This window comes from Lynx canadensis, chromosome B1 (assembly GCF_007474595.2).
Source record: "Lynx canadensis isolate LIC74 chromosome B1, mLynCan4.pri.v2, whole genome shotgun sequence".
NCBI lineage: Eukaryota > Metazoa > Chordata > Mammalia > Carnivora > Felidae > Lynx > Lynx canadensis.
Genome location: NC_044306.2, coordinates 97,015,307 through 97,039,654, shown reverse-complemented (window position 1 = coordinate 97,039,654; position 24,348 = coordinate 97,015,307). Strand labels below are relative to the sequence as shown.

The 24,348-nt window shown below is 35.1% G+C and overlaps 1 protein-coding gene across 4 annotated transcripts in view; it reads left to right on the top strand.

The window, feature by feature from the left end:
* The window catches only part of LARP1B (La ribonucleoprotein 1B), a 120,811-nt gene that overhangs the window by 52,780 nt on the left and 43,683 nt on the right, over nucleotides 1-24,348 (top strand). The window contains exon 12 of one of the 4 annotated variants that reach the window (XM_030313090.2): nucleotides 8,300-8,387. The exons of the other annotated variants lie outside the window; for them this stretch is intronic. Coding sequence (XP_030168950.1) covers nucleotides 8,300-8,353 — 54 coding nt within the window. The 3' untranslated portion in view covers nucleotides 8,354-8,387. Of the gene's footprint in view, nucleotides 1-8,299; nucleotides 8,388-24,348 lie in introns of those variants that run through there. 4 annotated transcript variants of the gene reach the window in all.

Below are 24,348 nucleotides of genomic sequence, written 5' to 3'. Positions count from 1 at the left end.
TAATCAAGCAATAAAAAATGAGAGTAATTTGAGAAACAATTCTCTACCAAACCTGCAGAGTGCAGGATCTCTCTGTGCTTATCTGTAGTACTTTGACCTTCAGTGGTATATAAAGTGAATTTCAAAGCATTAATATTACATAAAACACTATTGGTGGAATTAAGTTAGTGTTTAAAACTTAAAAAGTAAAGTAATAAAACCCTGTATGTTTCAGAGCAAAGATACATGTTAAATAACTCACCAGTTGAAGAAGAAATCATAGTGGAAATTAGAAAATATAAATGGATTATTAACTGGATTTCAGAGGTGCACCGGATGAGAAAAGCTTAAATGCAAATATTAGGAAAAACGCTTGAAATTAATAAGCCGATCACCAGTATTATCTTTGCTGTATAAAACATTTCCCTTAAATCTCAAAGGCTTAAATAAAAACTTCTCACATTGCTTGGCATTGGCTATGGGTCGGCTATTGCTGCTGCTGTGTGTGTCTCTTCTCATTTTGGGGATTCATGCTGAAAGAGTAGCCACCATATAGCACTTGCTTATTCATTCACATAATGGGCTGAGCTAAAGTGTACAAATGTATTTTAACTGGCTGCTTAGATGTTCTTTATGGAATTTCCTCACATTTGGTTGGCTAAATAATGTGGCTAAGCTTATGGGGCTGGAATGTATATTCTCAAAAGGCATGAAAGGTGAATATGCATAATCCCCTAATCTAGAAAATGCAGGCTTTGAACAATAATAGAATCTGCTATAGCTTTCAAAAAGGTAAAAGTTAACAAAAGAATTAACAAAATAAGTCCCCATAAAAGTATATGGAAGTAAATAATAATTAGATCTAACACTAGAGAATTCATCATACCAACACTTAATTCTTTGAAAAGATTAAAATTTATGAAGACAAAGAGGAGGAAAATGTACTTATTTTCGCTGCAGTGAAAATGGGGTTATAATTACTGATTATGGTCAAATTAGGGAAAATTTTCTAGAAAAATATGTAACTTACCAAAACTTACTGGAAAAGAAAATTGATATAAACTTTTTTTTTTTTAAGTTTATTTATTTTGAGAAGGGGGAGGGGCAGAAACAGAGGGGGACAGAGAATCCCAAGCAGCCTCCGTCCTGTCAGTGCAGAGCTAGATGTGGGGCTTGAACTCACAGTTCGTGAGAGACACAACCTGAGCTGAAGTCGAGAGTCAGGACGTTTAACCGACTCAGCCACCTAGGCGCCCCAATGTAAACAATTTTTATAAATCTGAAAACTTGGCTTTATTAGCAAGGTTTTCTGAAATTGGAATAATTCCAACAGTGCACAAGTATTTCCAGTGAATAGAGCTAATAGTACTCAAATATTTGTTGAATGAATGGAGAAAAAAGAAATACTACACTTACTTTATTAGAAGAGCATAACCTTGATAGTGATACCTGGAGAGAACATGAATGAGAAATTCAAGAGAATATGAATGAGAATCAAGCATTACAAGTTATCTGGGTGTAAATATTTTAAACTTTTAGCCAATCAAATTTATTGTTTTTAAAAAAAGAATAACCAGATTTTTATTTCAATAGTGCAAATTAATTGTAAATCACCTTGTGAAGTTGAGAAATTAGTCACTGCAATTCTCATGAACAGGTTAGAGAAAGATTGTGATCACCTTAATAAATGCAAAAAATACATTTGGTAAGTCAACATGCATACTGGAGGTATTTTTTGCAACAGAGAAATAAAAATAAAATATCTTCAACCTCATAAAGGGTTTCTGCAAAACCTTCTACAAAACAAACATTCTGAATGGTGAAATGTTGAAGCTAATCTCTTGCAATCAGAATAAGACAGAGATTCTCACAGTCAAATCTATCAAATACATTGGATATCCTTCTTAGACCAGTAAGGAAAAACAACCAAAATAAGGTTAAGAGCTAGAAGGAAGAAGTAAACATGATTATTATAAAAGAAAATACAAAGGTATGGCTAAGCCCAGCCATGTTCTTGCAAATGGCAAAGATCTCATTATTTTTCATGGTTGAATAATATTCCATCATATATCTATACTACTTCTTTATCCATACATCTGTTGATGGACTCTTAGGTTGCTTTCATATCTTGGCTATTATAAATGATGCTGCAGTAAACCTATATCTTTTCGAAGTAGTGTTTTTCTTTCCTTTGGATAAATACCCAGAAGTAGAATTTCTACTTGTAGTAATACTACATGTACTACTACATGTAGTATTTCTGGTTTTAATTTTTTGAGGAACCTCTATACTATACTGTTTTCTGGCTATGCCAGTTTACATTTTTACCAACAGTGCACTTTTCTTCACATCCTTGCTAACACTTATTATTTCTTGTCTTTTTGTACTGGACATTCTCACCAGTGTGAGGTGATACTTCATTGTGGTTTTGCTTTCATTTCCCTGATGATTAGTGATGCTGAGCATCTTTCCATGTGTCTGTTGGTCTTCTGAATGTCTTCTTTGGAAAAATGTCTACTTAGGTCTTGTGTCCATTTTTAAATAATATTGTTTGTTTTTTGGTGTTGAATTGTAGGAGTTCTTGATATAGTTTGGATATTAACCCTTTATCAGCTGTATCATTTGCAAATATTTTCTCCCATTTAGTAGGTTGCCTTTTTGTTTTGTTGATGGTTTTCTTTGCTGTATAAAAGCTTTTTGGTTTGATACAATCCCAAGTTTTTACCTATAGTGACTTCCAAGATTCTATTTTTTAATAGTATAAAACAATCATGAAGAATCTATTTATTTTCTATGACTGCCATAACAAATTATCACAGATTTGGCAGCTTAAACTAACGTGAATTTATTATATAATTTTGTAGATAAGCAGTACAGGTGAAGTCAGCTGGTTTCTCTACTCCAGGTCTACAAGACTGAAATCCAGGTGTTCCTGCCTGAGGTCTTAGCTGTAGATTTTATGTGAGAATCACTTCCAAGTTTATTCGCATTGTTTACAGAATTCAGTTCTTTGTGGCTGCATGTAGAGTTGAGGTCCTTCATTTCCCTTTTGGCTGCCTGGAGCCTTTTGACTCCTTTAGACCACCTGCATTCTAGGTTAGATTGCTCTGTCAGTCTTCAAATCAGCAACAGCTTGTGGAGCCCTGCTTTTCATCTGTCTTAGTTTTTCTTCTGCCTCATCTCTTCTGTCTGGTTGGAGAAAATTCTCTGCATAATCCAGAAAAAACTCCCTATCTTCAGGTCACTAAATAGAAATCTGAATTACACCTGCAAATCCCTTTTTGCCGTTTATTTAACATAATTACATTTTATAAGGATTGGGATCTGGATGTTGTTAAGGGACCCTTCTGCCTACCATAGGGTAGATCCTTAAAAGGTAGAATTTTTTTAAAAGGTAGAAATTTTAACCAGACTTTTAAGAAGATTATTATAAAATAATTGAAAGGTGTTATGGAAGACATAAGTAGGAAGAGAAATACTGAGTTCATCTTTGAAAGATCTGGTGGGTAGTTTTCCCAAAGTCAATTAAAAAGTCAATTAAATACCATTAAGTATTTCAATGGATTTTCTTAAAGGAATTTGGTAAACTGATTCTAAAATTTATATGGAAATGTAAGGGACAAGAAACTCCTCATATTCCTAAACTTGTTTTAGCAAATTAAAGATAAGGACTATAGGAATGGAATAGGAAGTCCTGAAACAGTTGCATGTGTATATGCACAGTTGGTAAATGACAGGTAGGGTTAAAGATCAAAGAGAAAATCTGATTTTTATGTATGTGTGTTTGTTTCTTTTTTATCTTTTTGAGAGAGAGTGCGAACAGGGGAGGGGCGGAGAGAGAGGGGTACAGAGGATCTGAAGCAGGCTCATGCTGACAGCAGAGAGCCTGATGCGGGGCTCAATCTCACGAATCGTGACAACTTGAGCTGAAGTTGGACACTTAACTGACAGAGCCACCCAGGTGCCCCGAAAACCTGATTTTCAATATGTGGTGCTTGGAAAAATTGTGTGGAGAAGAAAGTGAAATTACAGATTTTTGCCTTCTAGTGTCATTCAGATCTACTCCAGTGAAAGGCAAAAGCAAAGACCTGTTAAGGGATAATAGTAAAAGATCTTCATGATCTCAGAGTAGGGACAGGTTTCTTAAGTGAACACAAAATGCACAATCATAAAGGACAAAATAAAAACATTTACCACAAAGAATTATTTATTAAACATCAAAAAGAATGCCTATGTAGTTCATGAAATTAAGAAAAAATAGTTTCCATTCATGATGTGATAGGTGTTATAATAGGGGGTGCCTGGTTGGTTCAGTTGGTAGGGCATGTGACTCTTGATCTTGAGGTCGTGAGTTCAAGCCCCACGTTGGCCGTAAAGATTACTTAATGGAATTTTAAAAAAATGTACAAATCAATAAAAGATTCAGTAGAAAACTGATCATACGACATGAACAAGCATTTCACAAAAGATGAAGCCCAAATGATTGAAATAATGAAAAGGTGTTCAACATTATTAATCAGGAAGATGCAAATTAAAATGTCAATGAAATGTTCCATAAAACCCATATGAGCAAAGTTACAACATTGGACAAATTTTTGGGAGTATTTGGAACAAGAAACTCATTAATATGTAGGAATAAAAATGTAAAACCATCTCTTACTGCTTACCGTCTCTACTTAAGAATATGCTTTTGAGTTGCATTGTTCAAGTATTAACCATATGTGGTTATTGAGTTTTGAAAATGTGACTAGTCCAAAAGGAGATTTTCTTTAAATATACAATATTGGATTTTGAAGGCTTAAGAGGAAAGAATATAAAACATCTCAATGATTTTTATAATTATTGCATATTGAAATGATAATATGTTTAGTTAAGTAAGATACTAAATTTTCACCCTTTTAAAAATCTTTTTTTTTTTTTTTTTAAATTTTTTTTTTCTTTTTTTCCAACGTTTTTATTTATTTTTGGGACAGAGAGAGACAGAGCATGAACGGGGGAGGGGCAGAGAGAGAGGGAGACACAGAATCGGAAACAGGCTCCAGGCTCTGAGCCATCAGCCCAGAGCCCGACGCGGGGCTCGAACTCACGGACCGCGAGATCGTGACCTGGCTGAAGTCGGACGCTTAACCGACTGCGCCACCCAGGCGCCCCAAAAATCTTTTTTTTTAAGTTTATTTATTTATTTTTTGAAAGAGGGAGGGAGAGCATGAGTACAGGCAGAGAGAGAGGCAGACAGAAGCCCAAGCAGGCTCCACACCGTCAGCACAGAGCCTGACATGGGGCTTGAACTCACAGACTGTGAGATCACGACCTGAGCCGAAATCAAGAGTTGGATGCCTTAACTGACTGAGCCACCCAGGCTTCCCTTAAAAATCTTTCTTTTTTTTTTTTTTCTTTCTTTATTTTTTTTTTGTGAGCAGCAGGCAAAAGTTTATTAGAATATAAGATTAAAAAGGAAGAATAGTAGGAAAGCTCTCTTTACAGAGGGGATTTTTGAAAGTGAATGCCCCTAAAAATCTTTTTAACGTAGCTACTGGAAAATTTTAAATTACTTGTGGTTTCCATTTTGTTTATATTCACCAGCACTTCTCTAGAGGAGCTTAGAAGTGTTCATCAGGAATAATACACGACAGTACAGCAGAATGTTCGTAATATTCACAGATTGGAAATAACCAAAATACCTATCAGCAACTAACTGGACATATTATGGTATAGTAAACAATGCATAAATTATAGAGTAGTAAAAATGAATTACAGCTATAAACATCTTTATCAATGAATCTGGAAAGCAGCTGAGTGCAAGAAGTTAAGAAAGGTTATGTATAGAATATGATTCCATAAAGGTTAAGGGATGGCTCAGTTAAACATCTGACTCTTGGTTTCAGCTCAGGTCATGATCTCACAGTTTGTGAGTTTGAGCCCTTCATTGGGCTCTGCACTGATGCTGCGGGGCCTGCTTGGGATTCTCTGTCTCTCCCTCTCTCTCAAAATAAATAAATAAACTTAAAAAAAATTCTAAAAGAAAAGCCAGGAATGATTAATCACGTAAGTCAGAATTTGGGTTGTGTTAGGGAGAGGGACTAGGATACACAGGGGTTCTAATGTATTAACAGTGTTGTGTATCTAGTTGTTGCATGAATGTTTTCTGGGAAGTTGCACATGTATGTTTAATACATTCTTCTGTATGGCATGTTTCATAACAATACTTAAAACCAGGCTAATATGAATAGGGATGTGTGAGATAAGAAGAGACGAGCCAAAGTGGAATAATTCTCTTCTTGGAACTGCAGGGTTATTGCTCTTTGGGCTAAAACTCAAGGTAGGTTGAACCTGTCTTTTTTCTTTCTTTCTTTTTTTTTTTTTTAACATCTAACTACTCATTTTCTTGTTCAGTGGTCTGCTTGGGGTAGTGGTGGAAACTTGAACAGTGGTGAAGGCATTATTAATAGAAGACATACAGATAGGTCCTCCATCCCAGATGTGTCTCTTTTTAGTCATATTGCTGGCTGGCCTCTGGGCCCATGAGGCTCAGGAATTGTCCAGTCTTCTATCTCTCATGATACCTCCCCCTAATTAGAAATCTTTAGTTTGAATCTGCAGAACAAGGGAGAGAAACCATTACAACCAGTTCCTTAATCATTGTACTCTCTGTCCAAGTTGCTTATGTGGAAACCTAAATATGCTCATACCTTTGTTTCCAGCATTTCAGGGAGAACCTTCAAATCAAAAGCTTCTGAATCACATCAGTCAGAGTGCTTACCTCATTTTTAGGTTCATAGCATTTGCTGTTGTGCAGTATGCCACCTTTGTCCAGTACTTCCTGGAGTATTATGTGACATTATCACTGGTGGTCTAAGTGTCCATTTCCAGAGTTCTCCTTGGAGAGAGAACATTTCCAGTTGCTGAATAATCTAGACCACAGAGACATTGTTGAGAGAGTTCACTGAATGTGGGTTCTCTCTTCTGCCTTGACCCAGATAATGTTCTGGAATTGTGCATACCCAGTGGCTGCTGCTCGCTCTTGATTTTGCTGACTACTTCACTGTCTTTTGCCACATTCCCCTTACGAATGCAGGAGGGCCCTTCTCTGTATTTGTTGCAGATAGTGAGAGGAACTTCAGCTGTGGTGAAGTCTTTGTATATAGCTGGAAATGGTGTAAAATTTGCTAGGAGATAACACATCATCACCTAGCAGACAATCACATCATACTGACTTGGCAAGAGGAGAGTCATCTAAATTTTTCCTCACCACCAATTGAGCTGTTCCTTTTCTCACTAGGAAAGAACACCAAGTTGAGAACCTCTCTGGCAAAACTGAGGTCTATTGTTGATCAAGAATCAACTTGTGTACAAGTTCACTGAGTACAATTTTGGACCAAAACTAACTTTTGTGAAACTCAGATGGGGATCGTTCTTCTCTACCTCATAGGGTTGTAAAGACTTGAAAACTGTAAAGACTGGGCATGTTTGAGAAAGAACAAAGGCCATATAGTTATGTGGGACCAGTAATAATTAATGACTGATACCAGTGGAGGGGAGACCAGGAATTTAAAGATTGCAGAATCTACAGGCTTTACATAGAAATTAATGACATCAAAGTGTAGTCTGTGGAGTCCTTCCTGGGTGCCACAGTGTTAGACATTTACATGATTAGTCCTTTTGTGTTTTTAAAATGCAAAACTCTAGATTCTTCTTCCTAATACCTTACTCTGAAAGACTTTCTCAGATCACTTTCCTCTCATGCACATGAGGCCCTAAATCAACTGTAGTCACTCTCTAGAAATATTTTGAGGGGTGCCTGGCTGTCTCAGTTGGTAGACTGTATGACTCTTGATCTTGGGTTGTGAGTTCAAGCCCCACACTGGGGATTTAGATTTAAAATCTTAAAAAAAATAAAATCTTAATTTTTTTTTTAATGTTTTGAATTGACATCCTGCTGGAGAGACAGGTGAATCAGGATACCTGATTTCAGGTTTTGCCTCATTATTTAAATTCCAGCCATAATCCCTTGAATACATTAGTTTCTTATTTTAACATACATACTTCAAATATGGTAGCTTTATAATAAATTAACTCTTTGCCAAGGATTCAATCATTAACATATATTTTGAGTGCCTGCTATGCGCCAGATGGTTCTGGGAGCTGGGAATGTGGTAATGAACATGACTGACTATTGAAAATGCAATCTCCCAATAATTTATAATGATGGTGTTGTTGGGAGTAGGGTGGGTGGATGGAGGTATTTAGACCAGAAAATCTGTGCAATAGAGAACTACTATAATTGACCATTGAATTTAGTTACGAGACTCTTCATAAACAGGAAAGAAGAAACTTGCTGAGTTACCTCAGTGGAACAGTTTGGGAAAAAATCTGAATGAAGAAATGACTAGTGGAAATATGAGTATAATACATTCAATTGTATGTGAGTATTAAATATTATATAGAATAATATGAGTATTGAACTTTGGTATAAAATATTGGAGAAATAGTACCTGAAAGGACATAAGCAATCATTGTGTGTGTGTGTGTGTGTGTGTGTGTGTGTGTGTGTGTGTGTTAGTATATTTTTAAAGAATGGAAAATACTGGAACATTTTACATGGTGATGGTGATGGGAATGGTTGAGTCGAAAGGGGAAGTTGAAAATATAAAGGGAATAGAAAAACTAGGCTAAGTTCTCAGTAAAAGACTGGCTAGGACTCAGAACATGTGGATCAGGATTTGTCAGCCTCAGCCCTATTAACATTTTGAATCATAATTCTTTTTTGGTGCAACATTGGATGGTTAGCATTATCCCTGGTCTCTACCCTTCAGATACTAGTAGCACCCTATCCCCACAATAAAGAAAAATGTACCTTTAGAGAAGCTGTGGGGTAAAATCACCTTTAGTTGAGAAGCATTTATACAGAGGTATTGGCCTTTCAAAGTGACTCTGTTCTTTATCTGGAGAGAAGCAGAACATGAGTGTGGGGGTGCTCGTAGATTTGGTGGTAGAAATATGAGGGAGTGAATTCCTTCTCAAACCTTTCTCAGTGAATTATGGGTCAAGGTTATGGGGCTGGTGAAAGTGTTGAGAGTGATGAAGATAAAAAGTCATTTTTGTAGAATGAAAGATTAGAGTTCTTAGAAAAATCAGAGATTCCTAGTGAGCAGTGGGAGACTAGAGGCTATTTCTTTTGGAGGAAGTTTTACTATAGAGGCATGAGAACAGAGACCAGGCAGAGGAAAATGGAGTACCATGGTACTGAGATTATTACAGACTTATTTCTGAAACTGTTGAATAAAAGACCATCTAGATCTTACTTGGTCTTGAGCATTTGGCTTTCCCATTAGACCATATTCTCTTGCTTTTCCTCCTACTTCTATAGCCACTTTTTTTTTTTTTTTTTTTTTTTTTTTTTTAGTTAGATTTACATACTTACCTTCTCTTTGTTCCTTAAATGCCAGTGATTCCTAGGCTTATGATTTAAGACCCTCACTACTCTTCCTAGGCAGTCTTTCTTTCTACTCAGGGCTTCATTCATGACTGTTGTTTTAATCCCAACTCTTTTATGTCTAGATTAGATTTTGATTCTGAATTTCAGTTACAATGTATCTAGGTGTTTCCTGGGACATTTCATCATATTTGTCCTAGAGGCCTTGAAAAATCAACATACCCAAAACTGAATTTATTAACTTCTTGATTCAAAAGTCCCCCTCTGTAGCTCCTTTTCCTCCCCACCAAAAATCAAAACTCTGTGTTGCTCTATGATTCCTATCCTGGTAATTGGCTCAATGATCCCTGAACATTGGCATGGGTATAGCCCTCTTGCCTCACATTAGTCTGTAAGCCTCATTTATACTCTCATTTTTCATGAATTCTTTCGTATCTCTTTTCATTCTGTCACCCTTATTGCTCCTCTGTCTGTACACTGAAATACTTGTTTCCCAAAGATACTCTTCCTATCTCTAAGCTTTCCCATATGTTTCTCCAAAGTCTTGATATACTCTTGCCCATCATCTTTGCTAGACAAACTTCTATTCATATTTCAAATTTGGACATCAGCTTCTTTGAGCATCCTTTCCTGGTCTCCACTTCCTGCCTTTTCCCACAGCACGTTATATAAACCACTATTACAGCAGAATACAAGTGAAGGATGTTGATTCAAGTGTTCTGTTTATGATTATATATATGGCTAGGTTCCCAGATGATCCCTCTGTGGAAAATAACTAAAAATCCTAGATAAAATTATTGAAAAAAATTTACAAAAAAATAAGGTATACTCGCTAATTCCACAGATAGACTAAATGTGAGAACCTAGAGAAAGAAGCTCAGTTGAAGAACAGGCATTTCCTCAGAGGGCATGTACTAAGTAAAGTGAACTCCATTTTGAAATGCACAGCCTTATGAACATGGAACAGGAGATAAAAACCCAAGTGAGGAAGTAAAATACGAGACGAGGCTATATCTTCAGTGTGATTATGAACTAGAAATGAACTCATCCACTCAAATGAGGCATAAAGAGAAGAAACTATAACAAAACTTGCATGTCTGAATCTTGGTTCTGAATGGAGGCAGGTGGAAAGTGCTCTGAGAACTAACCATGTGATGGTAGTCATTTATGTATATGCAGTTCAAATTCCTAATATATTTTAGTAGTCTGAAAAAAAGTTAAAACTAACAATATAAAGCCATTCTAGACTGTTAATAATCATAGGTACCTGACATAAGCAAACCCATATCCTCTTTGGGGGAACTTATTTCACAGGATGGCAGACTCTTCTGTATAGGGCTGGATAGTAAATATTTTTGACTTTACCAAATATTTTGGCCCATTGGTTGTAGTTTCCTCCCCTGAATGACTTCATTCCAAGCCTCAAAATAGTTCACAAAGTATTTTTTAATGTTTTATTATTATTATTATTATTATTATTTTTTTTTTTTTTTGAGAGGGAGAGAGTGAGTGAGGTAGGGGCAGAGAAAGAAAGAGACACAGAATCTGAAGCAGGTTCCAGGCTCTGAGCTGTCAGCAGAGAGCCTGATGTGGGGCTTGAACACACGAACCACAAGATCATGACCTGAGCCAAAGTTAGATGCTTAACTGACTGAGCCACCTAGGAGTCCTACCACAAAATATTTTCTGAAGAAATAAGTAGCTCAGAGAAAAAAATTATGAAACACGTAAGGAAATAAGATACCAAATGCATTATTACAGCTGAAATAACAGCAGAAAGAAGCCCAGATACTTTGGATGTTGGAGTTACCCACTCACAGAATATCAGTCACAGAATATAATAAATGTTTTACATGGTTTAATTAATAAATGATGAGGTAAAAAATATGGGAAGGGGAAAATCAAAATGCAGATTTGAAAAAAGGAACAATTCCTGTAAGTGAACATTCATTTAAAATTAAGAATTCATGGTTGGATTTAATACAGGTGAGACAAAGGTGATGAGACATTGAAGATTAGTAAATTGGAAGAGAGGTCGGTAGAAACTACCTGGAATAAAACACAGAGTGAAAGGGAAAGTATGAAAGACAGCCAGGAAATGGAGTTAGAAGATCCAGTGTACGGATACAACTATAGTTCCAGAAAGAGGAGGGAGAAAGCAGAGCTGGGGCAATAAATGAAGATATAGGACTAAGATTTTTCTAGAACTCATGGAATGTAAGTTTGATATTTGAGTTTATTTCAGAAATAGGCTAATTTAACATTAGGAAATCAATTTGCCACATTTAGAGGTTAGAAGAGAAAAGTATAAATAATAAATATAGCAATAGCATTTGATAAGCTTATATATATTTATGATTTAGAAAAAATTTGCAAAATAGATGTATCTGTAACCTAAATAAAAATATCTTTTATTTAGGAACCTGCATTTAACATTATACATAATGGTAAGAATTTTAAAACATTCACTTAAAGAATGGGATGAAGTTAATAACTATTTGGAAAATTCTAGAAATTTAAAAATATTATTAGTCTACAGCAAGATTCCTAGATATAAAATCAATATGTAAAAATATTTTTGCCTTTCTTTGAGCAACCAGAAAAATGAAAGTTTTAAACAGGCTACTGTTTATAATAGCATCAAAATGTAGTAAGTAGGACTCAGTTATAACAAAAGATGTGCAAGATTTTTGTGCAGAGCATTATAAACTTTATTAAAAAGATACTCAGAGATTTAAATAGAGATGCTATTGGGGCGCCTGGGTGGCTCAGTCGGTTAAGCGGCCGACTTCGGCCCAGGTCATGATCTCGCGGTCCGTGAGTTCGAGCCCCGCGTCGGGCTCTGTACTGACAGCTCAGAGCCTGGAGCCTGTTTCAGATTCTGTGTCTCCCTCTCTCTGACCCTCCCCCGTTCATGCTTTGTCTCTCTCTGTCTCAAAAATAAATAAACGTTAAAAAAAATTTTTTTTAAATAAATAGAGATGCTATCTTCATAGATTGTAAGAATTAACATTGTAAAGATGATCCTCAACATCTTGATTTATATATTCATTACAGTTCCCAGTGTCCTCCCCCATTCTTTCTTTTGTTCCCTTATTATTAGGAGGAGCTGATTCCAAAATTTATATGCAAGTGCAAAATGTTAAAAGTAGCAAAGACACTTTTAAAAGAAAAAGTGCAAAGTTGGCTTGCTCTACCAGATTTTAAGACTTTTTGATAAAGCTACAATAATTACAATAATGAGGTGCTCATAATGCATATATAGATAATTTGAAAGAATGAAGAACAAGGAATAGTTTAATTATATTCAGACATAGGATGTATGACACAGGTGGCTATATTGCAAAGGGGAAAGAATGCATTACTTAATGATGCTGAGTCAATAAGATACTTTCGTGAGGGAAAAAAAGGAACCCTGCCTTCAACTACATTTACATTAATTCTAAGTGGATTAGAAACCTAAATGTGAAAGGCAAAACAATAAACCTTTTCTAAGAAAATATCTCAAATCACTTGGGAGGGTTTTTTCCATAAATATACAAACATAGAGGGTTTTTTTTAATGTTTTATTTATTCATTTTGAGAGAGAGAGTACAAACCCTCTCTGAGAGGGGCAGAGAGAGGGAGAGAGAGAATCCCAAGCAGGCTCCACGCTCTCAGTGTAGAGCCTGACGTGGGGTTCGAATTCACAAACCATGAGATCACAAACATAAAGTTATTGATGCATTTTATATCATTAAACATAAGTATATTCATAAATAATTTTAATATATGTTTGCATTTACTTGTGAAATTTTTTCCTTTCATAATTCTCTTACTCTTGATTATGGCCTTTTCTTTCCAGTTGAAGTATTTCTTATAAGCCTTGGTTGGTGGTAATGAACTCCTTTAACTTTTGTTTGGGAAACTTGTTCTTTTGAGAACTTCTGAGAAGTTTGGGAAACTTCTTCTATTCTGAATCGTAACCTTGCTGGGTAGAGTATTCTTGGTTGCAAATTTTTTTCCTTTTGGTACTTTGAGTATATCACACTACTCCCTACTGGTCTACAACATTTCTGCTGAAAAATCAGCTAATAGCCTTACAGTGTTCCCATTGTATGTAACTGTTCTTTTCTCTTGCTAATTTTAAGATTCTCTCCTTATCACTACCTTTGTGCCATTTTACTTATTGTGTGTCTTGGTCTAAACCTCTGTGGGTTAATTTTGTTGAGTGGTCTCTCTGTTTCCTGGATCTGGGTGTCTCTTTCTTTTTTCGCATTAGGCAAGTTTTCAGCTCTTACTTTATTAAATAAGTTTTCTTCCCCCTTTTCTTTTTCTGGGATTCCTATAATGAAAATGTTATTATGCTTGATGATGTCATTGAGTTCCCTTAATCTCTTCTCATTTTTTATAAGTTTTCCTTTTTTACTTTTAAACTTGGTTGCTTTTTATTACCCTGCCTTCCAGATTGATGATTTGTTCTTCTGCCTCTTCTAATCTGCTACTGATTCCCTTTAGTGTATTTTTTATTTCAGTATACGCAGTATGGAGGTTAAAGCAGTAAAATCAATTATATTTACAAAAACCAGTCAAGGGATTCATGAAGTAAAAGGATATGAAGGATGAAATCATATACATAAAATGTAAGGGGGTGAGTAAAGATTTAGTGCTTTTAAAATGGGTTCAAACTTAAGTGACCATTAGTTTAATATAGTCTGCAATATGCATAAGATATTATATATGAACCTAACATAACCACAAATCAAAAATGTATAATAGATACAAAAAATGAAGAGGAATCCAAGCAAAGCACTAAAGAAAGCTATCAAACCACAAAGGAAGAGAGCAAAAGAAGTACACAGAAAAACTATAAGAACAGCCTTAAAACAAGTAACAAAATGACAATAAGTACATACCTATCAATTATTACCTTAAATGTAAATGGATTAAATGCTCCAGTCAAAAGACAAGGGATGACTAAATGGATTTTAAGAAGGAGACTCACTTCAGACCTAAAGACACATGCAGAGTGAAAGTTAAGGGAAAAACATTTTTCATGCAAATTAAAGCAAAAAGAAAGCTGGGGTAGCAATATATATATATATATATATATATATATATATATATATATGACAAAATAGACTTCAAAGCAGAGACTGTAATGAAAGACAAAAAAGGACGTTGGGAACGACCCAACAAGATATAGCAATTGTAAACATTTATAATGCACCAAACATGGAAGCACCTAAACATATAAAGCAACTATTACTAGAAATAGAGGAGGAAATTGGCAGTAACACAATAATAGTAGGGGACGTTAACCCCATTTACATCAATGGATAGATCTTGCAGACAGAAAATCAAGGAATCGGTGGCTTTGAAGGGCATGTTAGACCAAATGGACCTAATAGATATGTTTGTAACATTCCATTCATAAAACAACAGGATGCACATTCTTAAGTGCACATGAAATAGATCACATGTTAGGCCAACAAAACAAGTCTCAATAAAATTTAAAAATTTGAAACCATCTTTTCTGACTATAACAGTGTGAAACTGGATATCAACCCAAGAAGAAGTTTGGAAAGAACACAAATACATGGAGGCTAAATAGCATACTACTAAACAATGAATGGGTCAACCAAGAAATCAAAAAAGAAATGAAAAAAATAGGCAAAGGACAATGAAAACACAATGGTTCAAAAACTTTGGAATGCAGTAAAAGCTGTTCTAAGAGGGGGGATTATAGCAATACAGGCCTACCTCAAGAAGTAAGAAAAAATTTCAAACAACCTGACTTTACACTGAAGGGAGCTTGAAAAAGAACAAAGCCCAAAACCAGTAGAAGGAAGGAAATAAAGAATAGAGCAGAAATAAATAGAGAGCAAAAAAGTAGAATAGATTAATGAAACCAGGAGTGGTTCTTTGAAAAGATAAACAAAATCGATAAACTTTTAGCTAGACTCGTCAAGAAAAAAGGGGGACCCAAGTAAATCAGAAATGAAGGAGAAATCAGCAACACCACAGAAATGCAAGATTGTAAGAGAATATTATGAAAAATTACATACAAATTAGACAACCTAGAGGAAATCAACAAATTTCAAGAAACCTATAACCTTTCAAAACTGAATCAGGAATAAAGAGAAAATTTGAACAGACCAGATACCAGCAATGAAATTGAATCAGTAATCCAAAAACTCCTGAGAAACAAAAGTCCGGGACCAGATGGCTTCACAGGTGAACTCCACCAAATGTTTAAACTATTCCAGAATATTCCAAAAAGTAGAAGAGGAAGGAAAGCTTCCAAATTCATTCTACAAAGCCAACATTACCCAGAGACTAAAACCAGGTAAAGACACCACAATAAAACTACAGGATAATATCTCTGATGAACATAGATGTAAAAATCCTCAATAAAACATTAGCCAACTGGGGCGCCTCGGTGGCTCAGTCAGTTAAGCATCTGACTTTGGCTCAGGTCGCGTTTCATGAGTTCAAGGCCCATGTTGGGCCCTGGCCTGACAGCTCAGAGAGCCTGGAGCCTGCTTTGGATTCTGTGTCTCCCTCTGTCTCTGCCCCTCCCTTCTTCTCTCTCTCTCTCAATTTCTCTCTCTCTCTCTCTCTCAAAAATAAACATTAAAACTTTTTTTTAAATATTAGCAAACCAAATCCAGCAATATATTTTAAAGAATTATTCACCATGATCAAGTGGCATTTATTCCAGGAATGCCAGGGTGGTTCAGTATTCACAGTCCACATGATGCATCTTATTAACAAGAGAAAGGATAAAAACCTTTTGATCATCTGAATAGATGCAGAAAAAGCATTTGACAAAGTATAGCATCCATTCATGATAAAAACTCAACAAAATATGTTTAGAGGGAAAAATACCTCAACATAATAAAGTCCGTATATGAAAAACCCACAGCTAACATCATCCGCAATGGTGAAAAACAGAGCTTTTCCTTTAAGATCAGGAACAAGACAAGGATGTTCTCTTACCACTTCTATTCAGCATGGTACTGGGAGTGCTAGCCAGAGCAATCAGATGAGAAAAAGAAAAGGCTTCCAGATTGGTAAGGAAGAAGTAAAATTTTCATTATTGGCAGATGACATGATACTATATATAGAAAAACCCTGAAGAATCCAACAAACTGGGGCGCCTGGGTGGCTCGGTCGGTTAAGCGTCCGACTTCGGCTCAGGTCGTGATCTCGCAGTCCGTGAGTACGAGCCCCGTGTCAGGCTCTGTGCTGACAGCTCAGAGCCTGGAGCCTGTTTCAGATTCTGTGTCTCCCTCTCTCTGACCCTCCCCTGTCCATGCTCTGTCTCTCTCTGTCTCAAAAATAAATAAAGGTTAAAAAAAAATTAAAAAAAAAAAAGAATCCACCAAACTAACTACAAAAATAACTGATGAAAACTGATGAATGAATTGAGTAAAGTCACAGGATACAAAATTAATAAACAAAAATCTGTTGAATTTCATTACACTAAGAATGAAGTAGCAGAAGGAGGAATTAAGAAAATAATCCCACTTACAATTGCACTAAAAAGAATAAATATCTAAGAATAAACTTAGCCTAGGAGATTAAAGACCTGTACTCTTAAAACTATTAAACATTGGTGAAAGAAATTGAAGATGACATAACAGATGAAAAGGTATACTGTACTCATGGATTGCAAGAAACAATATGGTTAAAATGTCTATACTACACAAAGCAATCTAGAAATTTAAATCTTTATAAAAACACCAACAACATTTTCCACAGGACTAGAGCAAATAATCTTAAAATTTGTATGGAACCACAACAGACCCCAAGTTGCCAAATATCGGAAGAGTAGGTGCATCTGGGTGGCTCAGTTAATTAAGTCTCTGACTCATTCACAGCTCAAGTCTTGATCTCAGGGTCATGAGTTCAAGTCCCAAGCCTACCTGAAAAAACAAACACATACAGAAAACAAACAAAAAACAAATATAGAGGTATCACAATCTCAAATTTTAAGATATACAACAAAATACAGTAATCAAAACAGTATTGTACTGGCAGAAAAACAGACGCCTAGATTAATGGAACGGAACAGAGATCCCAGAAATAAACCCATACATATATGGTCAATCTACAATGAAGGAGGCAAGAATATATATATTTATATATTCTCACCTATATATATGTATACATGTATTCTTATACATACACCTACACACACACACACACACACACACACACACACATATACCATATAAAATGGAGAAAACACCATCTTTTAAACTAATGGTGCTGGGAAAACTCGACCACTTTTTTACATCATATACAAAAATAAACTCAAAATAGATTAAAGACCTAAATGTGAGACCTGAAACCATAAAACTCCTCTAAAATATAGGCAGTAAGTTCTTTGATATCAGCCATAGCAATCTTTTTTCTAGATATGTCTTCTTAAGCAAGGGAAACAAAAGCAAAATTAAGCTATTGGAACTACACCAAAATAAGCTTTTGCACAGTGAAGGGAACCATCAACAAAACTAGACAGCCTCCTGAATGGGGGAAAATATTTGCAAATGCTATATCTGATAAGGTGCTAATATTTAAAGTATATCAAGAATTTACACTAAACACCAAAAAAGCAAATAAGCCAAAAATGGGCAGAGGACTTCATTAGATATACAGATGGCCAACAGATACATGAAAAGATGCCCAACATCACTAACCATTAGGGAAATATAAATTTAAAAGCCATAATGAGGTATCATCTTATACCTGTCATAATGGCTAAAATAAAAAACACAAGAAATAAATGTTGGTGAGGATGTGGAAAAAAAAGGAACCCTGTGCACTGTTGGTCAGGGTGCATGCAGGTGCAGCCACTGTGGAAGACAGTATGGAGGTTCCTCAAAAAACTCAAAGTAGACTTCCATATGATCCAGTAATTCCCCTATTGGATATTTACACAAAGAAAATGACACTAATTCAAAAAGATATATACACCTGTATGTTTATTGCAGCATCATTTACTATAGCAATGATATGAAAGCAACCTAAGTGTGCACTGATAGATGAATGGGTAAAGAAGTGTTATATTATGTATATACAGTGGAATATTACTCAGCCATAAAAAAAGAATTAGTTCTTCCATTTGCAACAACATGGATGGACCCTGAGGGTATAATGGTAAGTGTGATAGTCAGAGAAAGATATACCATAACATCTCACTCATGTAAAATTTAAGAAACTTAAAAAAGAAACTAAAAAACATACTCTTAAATACAGAGAAAAAAGTGGTTGTCAGAGGGGAAGTAGGTGAGGAGATGGGTGAAATAGATAAAGGAGGTTATGTGTATACTTATCATTATGAACAGTGAGTAATGTATAGAACTGTTGAATCATATTGTACACCTGAAACTAACATTGTAAATTCTACTTTAATAAAAAAATTGTTTTTAAAAAACAACCAAAAAAGTATTCTTTATTAAAGAATACCTAATGGAAGATAGGGTATTAAAAGATAATTTCCAAATTGAGAGAATATATTTTAGAATATATAAGACCTAAAATGCCTGTCCAGAGTGTGTCAGAATTCTTAAGACTCAATAGGCAAAGACAGAAAGCCCCATTTAAAAATGGCCAAAGACTTGGATGTGGTTTTTGGAAAAGTGGAAATCCAAATGGCTAATAGACAAATGAAAAACTTATTTCATTTTATTTAATAAAACCTAATTATTATTAATTAGGAAGATGTAAGTTAAAACACAATAAAAAGTGTTTTCATATTAACAATATTGTTTTATGTTCTCAGTGTTACTCTTCCTTTATCATTGATTTTTATTATCTATTATTTCTCCCTTAAACCACCCATCAGATACATATATGGTTTTAAGTACAGTCCCACATCATAATATGCATATGTAAATTTATCATGCATATAATAATGTTAGGATCATATTTATAAAATATTCAAACGTTTTGCTGAAGCACTTGAGTAAGTTTATGAAAATTCTAACTTGGTGGCTCTTTCTGTTCGTGGTCATCTTTCTTCTTAGAGGTTCATTTTTAAAATAATTCAAATGGTGTTTATGGTTCTCAGCTTTATTTTTAAAACATAAAATCCCTTAATTGTAAAATTAGGTCATTAAAGATTTGGTGTAACTATACTTGTTTGGACATTACTTTCCAGTGGTCAGGACATTGCTAAAGTGAATATATCCTGTTTCCTTATGTGATTTAGCATTTTAGAGTTTAAGTACATTAGTACCTATGTTCATTGAGTAGAATAGCAGTTGCATTGCTGGCACATTACAGTTACTGTTATTGCTGCACAAGTATAAAACAAATTTCTAGAAGTTAAACGTTAGTGATGTTACTTTACTGAAATTTAAGATTGTTTGGGCAGGTGGGATGGGACTTGACTATGAAGTGTCTTGAAAGCTATGTAGGGATTTAAGGAGCAGTTGCAATTCTTACAAAGTGGTGTGATCAAAAGATGATTTAATAAGGTTTAATCTAACAGAGGCAATAGCATAGGTCAGAGTAGGTCAGAAATTGAGTTTAAAACTCATTTCTAATAATCAAGGGTGAAATGAAATGCTGAGCCAAAGGGACTTTTTCTTTTCAACACACATTCATTAACAACTGATTATGTTCTAGCCTTTATGAGAATGAAAAAAAATGCCAAATTGGGCAGAGATTTAAAAAAATTTTTTTTAAATGTTTATTTATTTTTGACAGAGACAGAGCATGAGCAGGGGAGGGGCAGAGAGAGAGGGAAACACAGAATCCGAAGCAGGCTCCAGGCTCTGTGCTGTTAGCACAGAGCCCAAAGCGGGGCTCGAACTCACAGACCGCGAGACCATGACCTGAGCTGAAGTCAGATGTTCAACCGACTGAGCCACCCAGGCGCCCCAAGGGCAGAGATTTTAAAGAAACGATTCATAGTACTGGTGTGATAGAAATAGAAACACTTAACAAATAAAAACTGGGAGGAAACAATATTGAGATCAGATTTGGAAATGTGTTGATGTCATGTTGTGTATTTATGTAAAATGTCTTTTATCCTCTCTCTAAATACTAGTGATGATAAGAAAGCCTCAGATGTAGATTTTAGTATTTAGTATAGAAGGGAGAACTAAAACTGGGAAAATGATTGAACTTTTAAGGCATAGAAAAACAGAAGAGGAAAACAAAAGAGAAAAGAATGTCCACTAGTAGTTATTAGGAGAAAAAAAGTAGATGTAGTTATGTATAGTTTTGCTTGAAGAAGCCAAGAAAGTAAATGGTTTCTGGGATCATGATCTACAAAGGGACATATTCTGTCTCAACTTTAATTTTTCTTTACATTGGTTTCTTACTTTTTCTAAGGTCATATTCATCCTTAAAAACTTTACTTAAGTGTTCACCCCCTTCCAGCATTGAGATTGCAACTCATATTGATATAAATAGGAGGTGAGAAAGTTGAAGCACCAAGTGTTCTTTCTAGAAACTTGGCTGAGGAGAACCCTTCCCTTCCTGTTTCAACTCCCTCTCTCATTCTCACCAGTATGAATTATAGATAAATGTATACTTCTGAAATGTAAATGTCTGAAAGACATTTTATTAAAGTGTATTATTTTTTATAAATATTATAGACATGTTTCTGTGTCAGTAATATATATAAATATGTATTTTATTCCCTCTAAGTCTTTTGTTTTGGCGTGTTTCAAACCTTTGGAAAAGTTGCAAGAATAATACAGTGAACACAAGTATACCCTTCACCTAGATTCAACAGTTGTTATTAACATCTTATCACAATCACTTTGTGTATCTATATAAACATTTATAGATGCATATATTTGCATTTTCTGAACCATTTGAGAGTTAGTTGTAGACATTATGCCACTTTACCATTAAATATATTATCCCGTATTTCCTAAAAACAAGTGCATTCTCCTATATAACCATAATTATCAAACACAGGAAGTTTAGCATTGATAGAATGTTATTATCTAATATACAGGGCATATTTAGATTTCCCCAACTGTCTTAATGTCCTTTATAACTTCTTTTTACTTTATTTTTTTTGATAACCAGCTCTAACCAATGATTATACATTGCTTTTAGAATTTTATATTTTAATGTTCTTTCATTTAGACAAGTTCCTCAGCCTTTTTTTTTTTCATGACACTGACATTTTTGCAGCATCTAGGTTAGTAATTTTGTAAAATGTCCTTCAGTTTAGGTTTGCCTGGTATTTCCATATGATTAGTTTCAGTTTAATTTTTTGGCAGAAATATTACATAGGTGATATTATACATTCTTCACTACATTACCTCAGGAAAAATAATGATGTCAGTTCTAGAATTGGTCATTTGGTTATCAAGATGTGTACCATTGTAAAGGTACCTTTTTCTGTTTGTAATTTGTAAGTGATCTCTGGAGTGACAGTTTGAAACTGTGTTCCCCAGCAGTCTTCACTCAATGTTTTAGCCTCCATTGATGATTTTTGCCTGAATTAATTATTACTCTGGTGATTATATGATGGTAATTTTTCTCCATTCCCTTTATGTTAATTATTTAGCATTCTTCTGTAAAAAAAGAACTTTCTTCTCCACTCCATTTTACTTACTTATATATTTATAGTGTCAGTGTGGACTCTGGAATGGATGCCTTTTCATTCCTGTCATTATTCATTTTGTTTTTCAAAATGTCTCCAATCTGGTCAGATTAGACCTCTCTCAAGATGACTCATGTACCACTGATATATCCCCATCTCTTTAGCACTTTTCATACTTTATGACACAAGATGCTTTGCCCCTCTCTTTTTTCTTAGATGTCTATTTTTTTCACTACCTTAACCAGGTCTTCCTGGTTCTATCCTTGATCTCTTAATGACTTTGTTATCTTGTATTATCTTGTATGCAAGTGAGAGAATCTGGTCCCAGGTCTTTATCATTAATTGTATGCTAATGACTTTCCAATGTCTCTGTGGGGATCTAGCAGTATATAACTAGTCTATTAGATTTTCCAGCTGTCTGTCTTCTTCCACAGGCATCTCATTTATATATATTCTGTCTCCATTTTTAAAAAAAGGGACTTATCCCAAATTTGTTTCCTATATTTCCTGATTTTGGTTGGATGCCTCAGGACTCTTTATTAACTTCTAACTCCTAACATGCAGTTTGTCACTACATACTATCTGTCCTTTCCTATTAACTCCTACTGTCTTACATTGGTTCTAGCCTGTATCATCTCTCCATGTGGTTTGTATACTTGGTTCTTGGCTCTAGTTTATTCTCTTTCTAGTTTTCCTCTTGTCAGAGTAGTCTTCCTCCTTCCTTTCTCCTTTCTTCCTTTACTTCCTAGCAAGTAAGGGAATTTACTATAAATCCAAGAAGCAGTGCTTGCTTACAGGCAAGTCTTTATATGAAACTTCAAACACTGACTTTGCATTTCTGTACTCCTATCTTTGGTGTACTTTTCCTCTATGTTAGCCTCATTTTCAGTCAGGCTTTCTCCATGAGGTTGCAATGATGGTACAGACAGTTTCAGGCTTACATGATTTTCAAAGTAAATGATCCCAAGGAAAAGAATGTATCCCTCAAATTTCTAAACTATACATTTGACCATTTCTGTATTTCTTCTTAATGCTATTCAGTGCTTCTCCCCTGCCCAAGATAAAATTCAAATTCCTTGGCAAATAATATTTAATGGTTTGGTTCCTACATACCTGTCAGTCTTCATTGTGACACTGCTTTCTGATTTAAAATTTATACCCCATTAATACCCAGTTGCATGTGTTCCTTCTGCCTAAAATATCTTTTCATATGGTTTGCTTGCCAAACTCTCTTTCATCCTTTAGCTTGCAAAACCTAGTTCAAATATTACTCCCTTGGGAAAAATCTTTGATAGCTTTTATTGTTATCGACTCCAGAAAAATGACTTTTCTACCTTTGTGCCACATATGTGCCTATTTTTAACTCTTACACTGAAATGTAATAAATTTGTGTATAAATATTTCTTATCCCCTTTTTGAGCAAGGCAAGGTGTAAACTTGTAAAAAAAACAAAAATTTAGTTGCAGATTGGGTAGTTCATGAGTCTTCCTGCTGAGAACTAGGAAAGTTGGTTTTTTTAAAAAAAATCTTTGTGAAGGCACAATAGAACTAACAGTGTAGAAAAGAATTGTGTGGTCAAAATCTGGAAGAAGGAAATCTAAAGAAGACTGCCATCAGGGTCTGCATTTCCCTAGAGTCATCTGTCAGTTCCAGAAGAAGCAACTGAGAAGCTGAAAAGAGATTAAACATACACACACACAACTCGTGGGACTAGGGTGACAAAAATTGGAATTCAGAAACCAGAGGGGGACCTCCAGCAAACCTTTTAGGCTTTGGGAACTCTAAAGGGCTATTTTTCAGAAATTAGGGTGAACTGGAAAAGATCTGCTATCAGTAGGATCAGCTTCTAATAATTTTAATCTTTTATTGAGCCAGTATTGTGATGTGTCTAGCCATTTGACTGAAGCAAACAAATCCTTTCTGGAGGAAAATAGCATTCTAGACCTCAGATTTTTAATAATGTCTGCCTCTCAAAAAAATCAGGCATATAAGAAGACAAGATGATGTGATAGAAAAAAAAAAAAAAAACGAAAAATAGACCCATAAAGATTCAGATAACTATCAGACAGATCTTAAGTTAGCTATTGTTAATATTATTTAAAAAAACCCCAAAGATGGAGAATTTAAGCAGAGAACTAGAAACTTTAAAAAAAGAACCAAGTAGAGGGGTGCCTGGGTGGCTCGGTTTAGCATCCGACTTTCTGCTCAGGTCATGATCTCACAGTTGGTGAGTTCCAGCCCCACGTCACGCTCTGCTGACAGCTCAGAGCCTGGAGCCTGCTTTGGATTCTGTGTCTCACTGTCTGTCCCTCCCCCACTGCCCCCATCTCAAATATTTAAAAAAAAGAGAAAAAAAAAAGAAAGAACCAAATAG